A 15,282-nucleotide genomic window follows, 5' to 3' on the forward strand; every position below is an offset into this window, starting at 1 on the left:
TTACAATACTTCATAGTTAATTAGATTTTATTAACCATGTTTCTCTTTTTTCAACCGAAAAAAGAGCCTTTATGCCTTTTCATTATATAGCACCGAATTATTTTCGAATTAATAAACGAAATATTTTGCAGTCAAATTTTCGGGTGTCATTTAACATTTAATCGTTATCTCTTACTTATAGCTCTGTTTTTTTTCCCCTGCATCATATAAATGTGCTTTTGAAAAATTTTAATGCAAGTATATTTTTCAGACATGAAAGTAAAAATTTTGCATTTCACACGATTTTCAGTTATAATATTTATTGTATTGAGGATTTAAATTTATGTTATACATGCTAAATCAATAAGTATGATAAATTTTATGACAAAAATTTGGGACGAATTTGACTACTATATAGACATGCCGTGCATCCCAAGGTGGCATATTGAGCACCTTTAATTTGTTTGTAAAAAAACTTTGATTAGACATGTAATATAAAATTAATCTTAAGGGTCTATTAGAGAGATAGATGGTTTTTTTTCTCAGCCCAAGATATCAAGGAAACATTTAGTTTCGGGATATTATGCTGAGACGAACTCGGAAAGAAAAGTCATCTTGTCTCCGCTGGGACTGTCCGAATATACGCATTTCAAATCGGGTGATTCTTTTTGAAACACCCTGTATTTAATATTTATAAACAGGTTACGGTGAAAGTGGAAAATTCGGTGAGTATGCATATCTATTTTGGTAAGTTTAATGGATTTTGTTCATAAGAAAAAATGAACTTAATACACTTATGGACGATCTTAACCTTTCTTTTTTTTTACAATAAATAGAACCCAAGATATCGCCATCGTTCGGTTAAAAGTTGTGCGTACTGTACATAATTATGTATGTGAAGAAAATCTTTCGACACTTAATTTAGTTTTTATGGAAAAATATGTGCATCTCATAGACGTATCGCAAAATAATAAACTAATTAAATGAAGAGAACACAGAAGTAATATATATATTTTTTAATATTTATCAAGCATACCGAGACTTCATTTGGGAATTATGGTTAATCACCGATAAAAGTGATAAACACATTAAAATTCACTTACCGAGGTGATCGGTGATTATGCAAAATCACTGTTTCACCAATTTTCCCGGAACATTTAATGATAAAAAATTGCTTGAAGTCAAATATTCCAAAAACATGCGACATTCTAGTGATAAAAATAGTTAAACTTTAACAATGCAATGTTGAGATACAGCCCATATACATCTCGTATCCACTTCCGGAAGGGAATAAAAGAAAGTAGGGGTAGAGAAAGAAAAAAAAAGAAACTTAAGAAGGGACTTGATTGCGCGGAAATGTCCCCGAATTCCCCCATGTGCGGAAATGCAACGTGCGGATCCGTCATCAAACCGGGAACGGTTATATGTGGAAACTTTCCCTTACATTTGAGTTAGATAACGCTGCCGATATAATCTTACTCGTTTTTGCGAATGAATGTGCGTTGCAGCCAAAGCTCTGTCTAATACTGAAGTTGAAGTTGAATGTGCATTGCCATTCACGTGTTGCATAATACACTGCTGGCCACCGTAAATGCAACACCCTGAAGGAAGCATGCAAATAATATGAAATTTACAACATGCATTAGCGGAGGTGAGATACGCAAATGATTAGAATTTCAGCGCAGACGCACATCACGCGCGCCTGTGGCGCCACTTCAAAGCGCTATTTAAGGCTTGGAGATTTCGACGATTTAAAGTACGGCAATTGCGTTTTTCTTGTGGTTTTTTCAAAAAAACGATCAATTATGCCTCGTAGAAAACAGCGATAATCTTTTGATCAAGTATCCGAGTTCGACAGAGGAAGGATAGTGGCCTACCGAGATTGTGGATTTTCTTTCAGGGAAATCGGTAGTCGTGTTGGACGAAACCAAACAACTGTAATGCGGATATGTGATCGTTGGATGCAGGAGGGTACGACGGACCGACGTGTTCGATCGCATCCACCTCAGTGCACCACTTCACGTGATGACAGGCGTATTGTGCGTATGGCAGTGACGGATCGCTCAGCCACATCACGAACCATAGCACAGCACATTCAGTCTGTACCGCATCATCCAGTGTCTGCGCGTACCATTTGACGCCGTTTACAGCAGAGTGGTCTGTCCGCAAGACGTCCATTGCTTCGTCTACCCTTGACGCAGAACCACAGACGTCTCTGCCGCCAATGGTGCGATGAAAGAAGGATGTGGACGGCACAATGGAATGAAATTGTCTTTACTGACGAGTCACGCTTCTGTCTGCAACACCACGATGGTCGGATTCGAGTCTGGAGACACCGTGGAGAGAGGATGCTGAACAGCTGCGTTATGCACCGCCACACTGGTCCTGCACCGGGTATTATGGTATGGGGCGGTATTGGATATCACTCTCGCACTCCTCTAGTACGCATTGCCAGTACTTTAAAAAGCCAGCGCTACATCTCCGAGGTGTTGGAGCCAGTTGTCCTTCCTTACCTTCAGGGCTTGCCCACAGCCATATTTCAACAGGATAATGCGCGACCACACGTGGCACGCATTGTCCAAAGGTTCTTCGTCAATCGCCAGATTGAATTGCTTCCCTCGCCAGCTCGCTCTCCGGATCTTTCGCCGATAGAAAACATGTGGTCCATGGTTGCTCAACGATTGACCCAGATTACATCCCCAGCTGCCACACCAGATCAACTTTGGCAACGCGTGGAAGCTGCTTGGTCTGCTGTACCCCAAGAACACATCCAAAGTCTCTTTGAATCAATGCCGAGGCGTGTGGCAGCGGTGATCTCCAACAATGGCGGCTACTCTGGCTGCTGATTTTGGCAGGAACCACACTTCACAGAAGTCTATAAATTTAATCATTTGATGCTTGGTCAACATGTTATCTACAGAATAAATATTGTTGCGATATCTCTTGTCTTTCTTGGTGTTGCAATGTGGGTGGCCAGCAGTGTATATACAATCACATACCATTACACAAAAAACATAACATTTTTTTAGTCAGCCTAAAATCCATTTTATAATCGTTTAGTTCGATTGTTCGTGATCTTAAAAAGTATGTATTCACAGTACTACTAAAAAATATCAGTGTGTGAAGGTTGCAGAATGCAACAACACATTTTTGTTTTTCTTTTTTTTAATGAAATTATTGTTGATTCATATCAGGGCCGCCCTTAACAGATGCTGGGCCCGGTGCGAAAATATTTTCGGGGCTCCTTAGCCCCTATTTTATAGATTTTGTGGAGGAGGGGAATTGGGCATCTCCAAAGATTTATGCATTATAACAGAATATACAGGAATGCTGCAAATATATATACTCACCCAATGAAAATTTGGAATTAATGCAGGAACAAATCTCTCCCAGAATTGATTAAAATTCAGATTACATGTTCATTTTTTGTTTGTTTTGTGTGTTCGGGATTTTTTTTTTACTTATTTGTTGTGCCATCTGTTATACACATTCTCCCTTTCGCAGATGTGAATATGTTATTGCTTTTTACTGATATTCGCTGCTGTTTATTTCTAATTTTATTTATTGTTTGAATTGTGCACCTGAGAAGTTAGAGCCTACTGGCCTCACACGGGTTCCTGTAAGGCCAGTTATATTTATTTATTAAATGAATAAATATAAATAAATAAATAAAAAATAAATGAGAGAGAAAAAAAATCCCAGAATGGTGATGGAAATTCAAAATTAATGAGAGAAAAAACATCCGAGAATTGACGGAAATTCAGAATTGATGAGAGAGAAAATCCCAGAATTGATTGAGATAAAAATTCTAGAATCAAATCAGTTCTGACACCTCGTTTACTACGAAGAAAGTGTGTGTATAAAAAAAAATTTTAATGATAACGTATATTTTTTCACTTCTATTACCGTAAGTGCGAGGCCCGGTGCGACTGCGCCTGTCGCACGCCCCTAAGTGTGGCTCTGATTCATGTTTATTTTCACGGATGTTCTTGGGAATAGAAAAATCTCGTATATATAAATCACAAAATCTGAATAACCTTTTATCTACCGGATGAAGAAAATAATAGTAAATATAAATATAACGATAATAATGTGTGTGTGAATGATTGTGATGAAAATTATTTGGTAGGTCATTTTAGCTCTAATTATAGGTTTAAAAAAAACTTTTTTCCATACAGTTAGTTAGTACAATACAAATTATCTAACATTATCTAACCTGGCACTTTAACCACTTCACGTGCAAACTTTTGGCAAAAGAAACTTGGATTATCTCTATTTGACGAACCGGCGATAAAGCTGGCAACCTTGTCCTAATCTAACCGCATGCCAGAAAAAGGAAGAAGGGAAAAGAAAAAATATAGAAAGAACAATGATAGATAAGGTAGATAAAAGAGGTTTTTTTAGACTCTCTTTTCACCCTCACTCTATGTGTTCTCTTTCGCTCTTACATGTATATAATAAAAAGAATCAGATTATATGTGCGGAAAAATTCATTAACAGGAGTATAGAAAGAAAAGAGGGAAAGAAGAAGCAACTTCCGTCAGGGCTACTATAAAGCTTCACGATGATGAAGAGAAATTAAAGAAAACACAGAAAAAACTTGTTTCAATTTATTCCACTGGTGTTTGGACGTAATATTACTCCCTTGATCATAAAGAATTTAAAGTACCGTCAGTAGATAAAGTTAAGAAACACTGTTTTAGGGAATAAAATCATCATTTTCATTTTTTATCCTCATTCACATCTCTGTTCCATCAGAATAGATTCTATAAGATGATATAATGTAAGATCAAGTCAAAATCACGCCACACTATAGTGGAAGCGATGTACAGTTTAAAATGTACTTGACTTCCTTAGTCTCTAGACTAGTCGAGACATTGAATAATATAGCTGAAAGCACCATTTAAGTTAAAATCTAAATAACCGTTAGGCTACATACGAACCAAGAAATGCTGGAGTGAAATGAGCTGCTGACAGTCTGTCAATAGATTATTAACCACTTTGCGATCAAAGACGTAATATTGCGTCCAAACACCAGTGTAAAAATTCAAACAAGTCTCTCTCTCTTTTCTTTCCTGTCTCCTCATCACCACGAAACTTTGTTGCAACCTTATGAAAAAAAAATTAGTTTTTTTTTACCTCCGTGATGAGGAGGAAAAAGCTTCTACTGTAGCTTATACTCTATGATTAAATAGGCTCTACCATATACATGTACATAAGAGGGGGAAAGAGAAGAGGTAGGTGAGGGTGAAAAGAGAAATATACTTCATACCTACTCTCTCGTATTTATAAGTATTACAGACAGTGCCGTCTTAACGCATGGGCCCACCCGGGCATGGCCCGGGGATCTCAAGCGAAGAAGGAGCCTCACAAAATGAGATCTGGTTAAAATTTTCGAGATTTACTAGGCAGGGCCTCGCAAAAATCACTTGGCCCGGGGGCCTATGATGATCTTGAGACGGCTCTGATTACAGATATGAGAGAGTATAGTAATATACGGTTTTATTTTCATTTTTCCCCCTTACTTTTCTACTTTTTTCCTTACTTTCTGCTTTTTCCCCCTTAGTTTTTGCTAACATGCCATTACGTTAGAACAAGGTTATCATATTTATCGCCAATTCGTCAAACAGAAATCGTCAAAATTTCTTGCCAATCGCTTGCAAGCGAAGTGGTTAATAGAGACCGAAGTTTAGGCACTAAAAATTGTAAAAACAGGTACGCAAAAAGACACTAAAAAGGCTTAAAATGAGCACTAGAAAAAACAATTATAATTGATGTAAAAAAGGAAAAATAAAAGAAAATAGAGATATTAAGGGTCCGAAAACTGAATAAAATAACTAAATAATTTATTCCGTCTGTGTTTCTACATTATATAACTGCATTATTAGCCTAACCAAGTTGACACTATCATCTCAAAAAGAAGTATTTTTTTAACAGCAATTCTTTTGAGGTTGGCGAAGCCTAAAATATCCGAGTTTTATAGAATATAGCTTCTAAGATTCGAGGAAAAACATAAAACAATATCAAAATAGGCATTTGCGGCAGGAAAAGTTAAAAAAAAACATTTTTACAATAAAAGATTGAAAATAGGCAAAAAAAAGACATTTATGGCATTTTGCATAAACTTCCGGGATCTAGTTATTAATGTTATACTGCAGCGTTTCTCAACCTCTGGTCCGTGGACAGGAGATGGTCTGCAAGTGGACTCCATAATTTAATTCTAATTCAATGAACAGTAATTCAATTGTGAAACTGGTATTAGGTCTGGGTGGTCTGATGAGTCAAGATTTCTTTTCCATGATGTTGATGCTGGAGGAAGGATCCGTGTGTGGTGCAAGTAGCAAGAAGTCATGGGTCCGGCATGCCACCTGTTCAAGCGGATGACGCCGGAATCTCTGTCTGGGGAGCATTTGCCTGGTATACACTTGGTCTCCACTTATGTCCATTCGAAACATCCTTCAATGCCAGCGTCTACCTCCACATCGTTGCTGATCACATGCACCCGTTTATGGTAACAATATTTCCTGATGATGATGGTGCTATGCCCAGTTACTTTACCGCACACCAATTCTGGTCATATAGCGTCATACGGCAATTTTCAACCAGTGAAGTTGGATGGGAAATGAAGGCTCCATCCACATCGGTGGTCGCCCCAGGCTCGGTAGGTAAAGAGCTTGCTTCTGACGTTCTATGCCCGGATTCGAACCCATGTACCTTGATGGTAACCATAGGCGGAGATGGACTTGGAAGTCTGGGGTAGCACGGTCATTATTGCTGGGTGGGGGCACGATGATGATGATGTCAGTTCATATATACATTAGATCCGTCGACTCCACCTTTCACTCTGGTGGGGTATTGCCCCCCCCCCCCCGCCCATGATGGTAACCTTCATAGTGGAAGACGAGCATCTTACCACTTCGCCACTCGGACAACTATGTCCAGCTGGACAATGCACCCTCCCACGGGACTGGAATTATCTGTGATTGGTTTGAGGAACATGATTCTCTGAGTTTCAATTGTTTCAATGCCCCCCCCCCCTCCCCAATCTCAGTCACCCGATCTCAACCCAGTTGAGCATTTATGGGACGAGGTTGAAAGGTCTGTTAAAAGCTTCGAAACACCACCTTCTAATCTGAGGGAATTAAGAGCTGCCATTTCATTAGCATGGGCTAATATTTATTTTCAACGGTTTCGGCAACTTGTAGAGTCCATGCCTAGAAGAATATCTGCTGTCATCAAAACCAGAGATCCCACACGATATAAGTGGTGAGTAGCAGGATGTTCCTAATTTTTTGGCCGCTATGTGTATTTCCTTTTTGTAAGGTATTTTACTTCAATCTGTCTAAAACTGTTTATGAATTCAGCCTAACTTTTAAATTACATGAAATTTTCTCATCATTGGATGAACACTATTTCTTGCATTTGAGTGTGCGGCTTCATTTAACATAAAGATAACAAGCCTAAGCAAAAAAATAAATAAATAAAAGAGTTCACCTATTAATGGATCCAAGATGCGGGCTTACGTCTACCGACTCAGAGAGGATAAGTGCGAATGTCATCTATCGACCGCATTTTATGACGTCAAGTTCCGCTAGCGACGTTTCTGTATACACACTATATAGTAGTATCAACACCGGCTATAGCTGGTGTTGGTGGTAGGCAGGGTGCATAGTTAACAGGGCGTATGGTATTTTACTGGCGAACCGTTGATCCTAGAGGCGTACTTCCAATTAGAAAAAGCATCCAAGTAACGTGTAAAACACAGATACGTCATTCATGTTGCAAGGGGTTGTATAGTTATTAAAATAAAAAAAATTAACTTCTTATACGAACATCCTGTGCCTAAAAACCCAATTAGAAAGTTGTTGCCCTGTCTCTCCTGATGCCAAAATAAATAAATAAAAAATTCCACGTCTCTCAGTGCAATATTTGCTGATATTTGAATTCGAAAAACGGAGAAAAGTTTGGGGAAAACCGCATTAAATGCAGGAAAACCGTTTTTATAATGCTTAAATTTTTTCTAAATAATTCTAAAAAACAACCATTCACGTGGATTTACGAATTTCTGTAGATTTACATTGTAGTCGAGTCCCCATACAACGTGAGCCTTTTGGTGGAAATTCCATTAAATGAAAGTTCGTCGTATAAAGATTGTTGCACTTTAAATACACATCAGCAGTTATATAATTTACAGAAAAAAGGGTATTCCAAATAATATTCCACGGCACACACCGTTTTCGATTCACTGGTACAAGGCTATATTTTAATAAATAATAAATAGATAGTGCTTCTTATAAGTATGGAGAATTTTTTTTTAAATATGAATGAAAGCAACATCAAAATTTAATTCACACTTTAGCTAAATAGGGAACTAGCTTCTCACTGTGCAGGTCTGGGTTCGAATCCCGGTTCGGGCATGGATGTTTACTAACACTAACAAATTTCCTGGACGGATCATGCTGATGCCTTGGGAATGTGTGAGGATCACGTTAAAAAAAAAAATAAAAATAATAAAATAGTAAATATAAAAAATGCTGTATCAAAATGAACATGCTGCCAGAGAAACATTTTTTACAACGCGTCATGATTTAATAGTTGATTTTTTTCTTTTTTTTTCGCAAATTATTTTAAAAATTTTATCATGCATACTTTCAATTAAAATTTAAATGTTTAGGATCAATTCCAAAATAAGTTCGTTCAATTTATCCCCTTCCGATTCTCTCACACTTGAAAACCTGTTGCACATCTGTGTGTAAATCCTTCCAAGTTTTTTCTCTGGCTGTCCCGACTTTTTTGCCAAAATGTCCCGGTTTTTCCCGTTTTTAAACGGAATTCATTTGAATTCGTTACTTCCATCAAAAACGTTGATACAGGTAATTTTCCCAACTCATTTACTATTAGTTTGACGAGTTGACATTATTTTTAAAGACATTTATTTGTATTTTCTTTTTGAATGTCACAAGTTTCATGTAACACTTCGAGTGTTTTTTTTACTACACACTAGTTCGCATTCCAGAAATTGAGTTTTAGTTCTTTTTCTGTTGGAACGAGGAAGGCCTATTATGAAACTGGTTCCTGAGCGAAAAACAGTGCTCGTCTGACAACTGCTTGTGCGTTGCGTGAATGTTCGCGTACGGGGATAATTACGCTCATCTGGCATCGGCCTAAATATTTGTTCTTCCCCCCTCCCTCCCCCGTAACAGATTTTTTTTTTTCAAAAATACGAAAGAGGAATCTACTGCACTCATCTTTTCCCCCTTGTTTTCTAACATGCGAATAAAGAAACCAGTTTTTGAGATTTATCGCCGATAGTTCAAATATAGATTGTCGTGAAAGGGTTAAAAAAATTTCTTCACTTTAAGGAACTGCACGTCATTTGAAAACTTTCTTGTAACTAGAAACATACTTTCAAATTTCAATTGTTGCACAGCTATCCGCTGATCAAACAATTTAAGAGAGCCTGTAAAAGGCATAAGGTGATTTTTCAAAACAATACTTATATCCTTCATAATTCTGCCTTCTTTTGCGAAAATCGATTTGAATTTTTTCTCATAAGGGGTCATTCAAGTACTACGTCAGCATCGAGGGGGGAGGGGGGTTTCGGATTTGCTGACTTTTGATGACAAGGGGGAGGGGGGTTTGAAGGTTGCTTACGTCATCAACTACCCTTTTTGAAGATATGAAATATTCTAAGCTGCTGACGAAATTTTGCCGACAAGGGGGGAGGGGGTCAAAAATGGCTAAAAATCTGCTTACGTAATACTTGAATGGCCCCTAAGGCTGGGATTACACTATATAAATGTTTGATAAAAGATCTTTTTTCAGAACTTGAAAAATGCAAGCAATAACCTCATTGGTTCTCAGGTCGATGAGATACGATGATGCTTGAAGTACCAAAGGATGTTTAGAGGTGTCGCGAGTTCGATACCCGATTCGTCTTTGTCAGAAACTCTACTGACACAGGGGTACACAACAGAAAAAGATTGCTTACAGCAGGGAGTCCCACACCAAGTGTTTAGCGCACTAACCTCTCGATGAGTATAAAAAAAGGCTGCCGTTCGGAATCAGCAATAAGTTGTGCAGTAGGTCCCGGTCTAATTAACCATCGTGTACAGAAAATAACCGGGTGCGACAAAAATGATCAAATAAAAAATTCTTATTAAAAATTCCTAAATAACAAAATAGTATTTCGTTTTCGCAATTTTTGAAACCATTCAGTGCCTGTGAGCCAGGGCCCCGCATCAAACAGGGGCTCAAAATTTCCGAAAAAACTTGTTTTTAATGCTGAAACTTATTTCTTTTCAGGATTTCTGAATTTTTATTAATTCTGTAAATATTAATTTCATAATTTATGATTTTTGTATAAGAATTCTAGAATTATTTCTTCCATTGTTTTTCAATTATTTCTTCCATTGTTTTTCAATTATTTCTTCCATTGTTTTTCAATTATTCCCCTCATTAATTCTGGGAATGTTTTCATTTATTCTGAATTATGTATTTCTTTCATTAATTTCACATTTTCGCCAATCATGAACCTTTATTAATTTTTGCTTTTTGAATGCGAACAGATCCTTAGCTCAACGCCTAATATATATACACAGGGTGCATAGGTAACAGTGCGTATGGTATTTTACTGGCAAACCGTTCATCTTAGAGGCATACTTCCATGGCCCCCACATCCTATAGCAGGGCCCCTAGGCTGGGATCTTTTGCGGGCCCCCCCCCCGACCCCACTTTCACGGGGCCCTTTATGATGAATTTATAGCGTGAAAACGCAAAAAAATAGTGAAAATCGTCCCGGGCCCCAGGGCTGGAGCCTTGTCAGCCCACCCCTTGTGGGGGCCATGCATACTTCCAATTAGAAAAAGTTTCCAAATAACGTGTAGTACTCAGATATGCCATTCATGTGTTGCAAGAGTTTTTTTTGTATATTTATTAAAATAAAAATGTTAACTTTTTATAGACATCATGTGCTCAAGAACCTAATTACAAAATTGTTGCCCTGTCTCTCCTGATGCCAACAAAAAAAATTCCATGTCTCTAAGTGCAATATTCGCTAGGATGTTTGAATTCGGAAAACGGAGTAAAGTTGATAAAAACAGAGTTAAATAGAGTAAACCATTCTACCCGCATTTAATGCTGTTTTTTTCAACTTTCCTCCGTTTTTTAAATTCGAATATCTCAGCTAATATTGCGCTTAGAAACGTGAATTTTTTTTTTTGCTGAAGGGGCTTTTCCAAACCATTTTAGAGGGCCGCAAAGCTGCTCTCGCACCGGGAAACAAAACACTTAAACCCGTTCCTGGTTCTTGAAATGAGTAAGAGTCGAACCAAAATGCAGGTCGTCACAGATTTATTTAAAACAGGTATTTTAACGCATTCACCAGCAGTGATTTGACAATACACGCTTGACAGCGAGTTCCTGACATACGGCTTCTCTAACATACAAGAGATATCATATTATACTACTCAACTGCTCAGTTCCACTTTGGCAGCGCTTTTAGTATTAAGGTCATATGTCTATATGATAGTTTAATTCGTCCCAAACTTTTACGAGCATGTTTGCAACCACTGCGAGTGAATCTCTGTGGAGTACATACGAAACTCTGTCGGATGCGCTCCACATTTTCGTCTGACATGCGGGGACGGCCAGGGGATTTCCCTTTACACAGACAACCCGTGTCTCGGAATTGTTTATACCATCGCCTAATGCTCTGAGCGGTAGGAAGTTCAACACCAAGGTATTGTCGACGAAAAGTACGATGAACAGTTGTTACGGACTCACACTTCGCGAAGCTTAGAACACAAAACAATTTCTGCTGCGCAGTTACCATCTTGACAAACACTGAAATGGCGGCCGAAGGAAGAGCGTTAACGCTACCTGTCGGCAACTGCGTGAAACTCGAGATTTCCCTCTTTCTACTTATACATTATTCGATCAGAACGGATTAAAAGCTGAATAGTTATGATTTTTTTAAACCGGATGATTCTTTTTGAAACACCCTGTATTTCAAAACTTCTACTCGGCCTCTGGGAAGAATGAGCTGCCATCTGAGCATCTTTCCGCGTCCTCTGACTCCCATTTTTTGTAGAATGAACACCATTTCTTATCGCAAGGGAGTCCCATAGCACCCAATATCTCTTGGTCGTTAGACTGGAAGAGGCGACGTTTCGCCACGTTGGTTTGTTTTCCGCGGATTCCTTCAAGCGTCGGGGTCGTATATCGGGACCTTCTAGTTGGGCCTTCCGGGTATTCTTGTCGCTCCAAGGATCGTCACTTGAGATGTTATGTCTCCAGGGGCAGCTTAAGCGAGGATGCAAGGCGTGCGGTGCCCTCGGGCAGCAGCTTAGGTTTTAGTTAGACACCAAAATTTTTTAAAATCTCCAATTCTAAAAATTCACATGACCAGAGGTCAATTCATGGTTTAGTTGACTGTGGGCTACAAAAATTTTGCCGTCCTTCTCTCATCCTGTTCCAATTTTCTTGACCATTTATTTCTTAAATTTGCAGAGCTATAGCCCATTCAGCCTGTGTAAACGCGCCTATGTTTTTTAATTTCTTTTTTCGTCACTCTTTCCCTCTTGCCCGGGTCTCTTGTATTCTAGATCACTTTTTGGTAACTCACATGCTTGCAAACTCTATGTCAATCGTTGGTCACTCGCTGACTCAGTCCCTCTCTCTCTCTGGGTAGAGGCGGATTTATATTTTGTGAATTTCGTCGCCCTTCTCCCACTATACTAATTTTCTTGGCCACTCGTTTCTCGAATTTGCCGCCCTGGGATATAGTCCACTAAACCCCTCTGTAAATACGACTCTGCACATGACATCATGCTTTTGAACCATACCTTGCCGACAAAGTCGTTGAGAAAACTTGAGGGTGACAGAGCTTTGCAACAGTACTACCAAAAACAAGAATTTACTCTATGACAAGGGGCAAGTGTGCGTTTTGATGCCTTCATCTAGTAATTTTTCTGGATCTGGAACGGTCAAATGAAGCCAAATCAAGAATTCGGATTCTTACTTGTCCGATCTCTGAGCACCAGAAACGGCTTTAACAATAGTTTTATAAATAAACGTCACCTCGTTATTTTTTCTCTTTACAGGATAAGTGTCAGTAATGATGACTCATCAACAAGAGCTTGAAATGTAAATTGAGTCATCTGGCACAATTAAAAACGGTAAAATGACTCTAGACCAAAAAACAGTATAATCTTTTTAAAAACGGGGCGTATGGTCACGCAAATTCCATTTAGTAAAGGTAAGCTATTCTGTGGTTTTCTCTCTTTAGCAGGATCCCCAATGGTAAAGCACTGTCAGCCTCTCGCAAGTTTTCTCTAGGGGCGGCACATGAGGCTTTGTACCCGAGTGGTAGTTAAGCTCGAGCCGCCCATGTTGCTGATGTAAGATGGTCCGCTAGGCCCACGGCCAATTCAACCAATGTGTTGAGTGGGTAGGTTCCAAATCCATTTTTTTCATCGGTAACGTGTGATCAGGGACGCAATTGGGGGGGGGGGGGGAGCAGGCCGGTCTCTCCTTTATGCTGTACTTTCCCAACTTTTCCTCGATTTTTTAATTCGAATATCTCAGCGAAAATTGCAATTCTTTTTGTTGGTCTCAGGAGAGACAGGGCAACAACTTTTTAATTGGGAGTTGAAAGATGGGGGACCGTATAAAAATTTGGATTTTTTATTTTGTTTTAGACACCGTATTTTCAATTTCAAAAATGGTACAACATAATTTTTTAATGCCTTTTTTAAATGGAAACTATACACCTATGACGGACAGTTGATGAAATAAAGGCCACATTAGCACTTACAGGACACCCAGTATAGTAGCTGTATTGGATTAGCTCCATGTGACGAAAGGAAAAAACGAGAAAAATATTTATATATCAATAATTTTTTCTGTAAAAATTTGAAGAAAAATGATTACCCCAGCATGACTGCGGTTTTATGGGTCACCATAGCTAACGTGGACATAATTATCACAAAAAAATACGCCAAATTGGTGGCGACCCTGAATCATGTCTTTTGTTATCTGACTTTGGCCAGGGATCTCCAGCTACTTGGTAATCTGGCTGGCAAAGCCTGAAATTCAGACACTGGCCTGAGTAATTTTGGGCTTCAGCAGTAATTATACAGGGTGATTACTTAATTCCCCTTGCCGCATTTTACTGGAGAACCGTTGATCCATATACTTCCAGTTAGAAAAATTATCTAAATAATGTGTAGAACTCCGCAGATATGTCATTCATGTTGTAAGGGGTTGTATAGTTATACATAGTTGCATATTAAAATTTAAAAAAAAACTTTTTATAGACACCCTGCCCTCAAAAACTTAATTAGAAAATAGTTGCCATCTTTTCTGAGGCAAACTTGACTATAAACTTTAGCTTTCTTAACTATAAACTAAGTCTAATCAAGTCTAAGCAATATTCACTGAGACATTAGAATTCAAAAATCGGAGGAAATTAAGAAAGAACAACAAAAACCAATGGACAATGTTGTTCCATTGTCCATGTCCCCACATCCTGAAGCAGGGCCCCTTTATGGTGAATTTATAGCGTGAAAAAACAAAAAAATGATGAAAATCATCCCAGGCCTCATGGCTGGAGCCTTGTTAGCCCACCCCAGTTTTCCCCCCCATACCAAAAAAATATTAAAATTTCCAAAAAGGATTTCCAATAAGGATAAAAGTGTGGGATTGTAAAAATGTATGTGAATATTGAAAATGGAAACATGTCCTCATATATGAGGACATCTGATAACAATATTCCTTCCAGTAGTACAATGATATCAAAAAGCACATAGAATATCTGGAAAATATCAATCGGACATTTGGAACAAATGTCCTCTTCAAATACTAGCAGTCAGAAATATGATATGAAATGATATCACAAGATTTATAGTGAAATGTATTCCCTCCATCAACACCAAAATATTTTTTTTAATAAAACAAAAAACTGCCACTTTAACAGCTTCTTACTTTGAAGGAGAATAACTGAAATATTACAATTTTTTTCATTAAAAATAATCACAAGGTTGGTAAATCATAATCTTGAAATTCCATAAAACCTTAGGTGGAACATCATAAAAGCACCCACAACATCACCAGGAAAGTTCTATGAGAAATACTGTAAGAATAAATAGCAAATACTTAATTTTGTTAATCTTCTAGGAAGCCCCAACCGTGAAAAGGTTTCTTAGAACATGGACATTATTTCAAGGGTTCTGCAAGGGCAAAAAGGTCTTGATCAGAGTGATGCAAAATAAGGAGAATAAAATGAAACCTTCCTTTTTTTTT

At 38.2% G+C, this 15,282-nt stretch overlaps 1 protein-coding gene across 1 annotated transcript in view; it reads right to left on the reverse strand.

The window, feature by feature from the left end:
- The window catches only part of 7B2 (Secretogranin_V domain-containing protein 7B2), a 44,965-nt gene extending 37,410 nt beyond the window's left edge, over nucleotides 1-7,555 (reverse strand). Inside the window, exon 1 of the mRNA XM_089238702.1 lies at nucleotides 7,474-7,555. Within this exon, the coding sequence (XP_089094828.1) occupies nucleotides 7,474-7,538 (65 nt within the window). The 5' untranslated portion in view covers nucleotides 7,539-7,555. The remainder of the gene's footprint in view (nucleotides 1-7,473) is intronic.
- Between the last annotated feature and the right edge of the window lie 7,727 nt (nucleotides 7,556-15,282).

This window comes from Pholcus phalangioides, unplaced genomic scaffold (genome assembly GCF_987345545.1).
Source record: "Pholcus phalangioides strain wild (caught in Gottingen) unplaced genomic scaffold, Ppha-v1.0 ptg000011l_1, whole genome shotgun sequence".
Lineage (NCBI taxonomy): Eukaryota > Metazoa > Arthropoda > Arachnida > Araneae > Pholcidae > Pholcus > Pholcus phalangioides.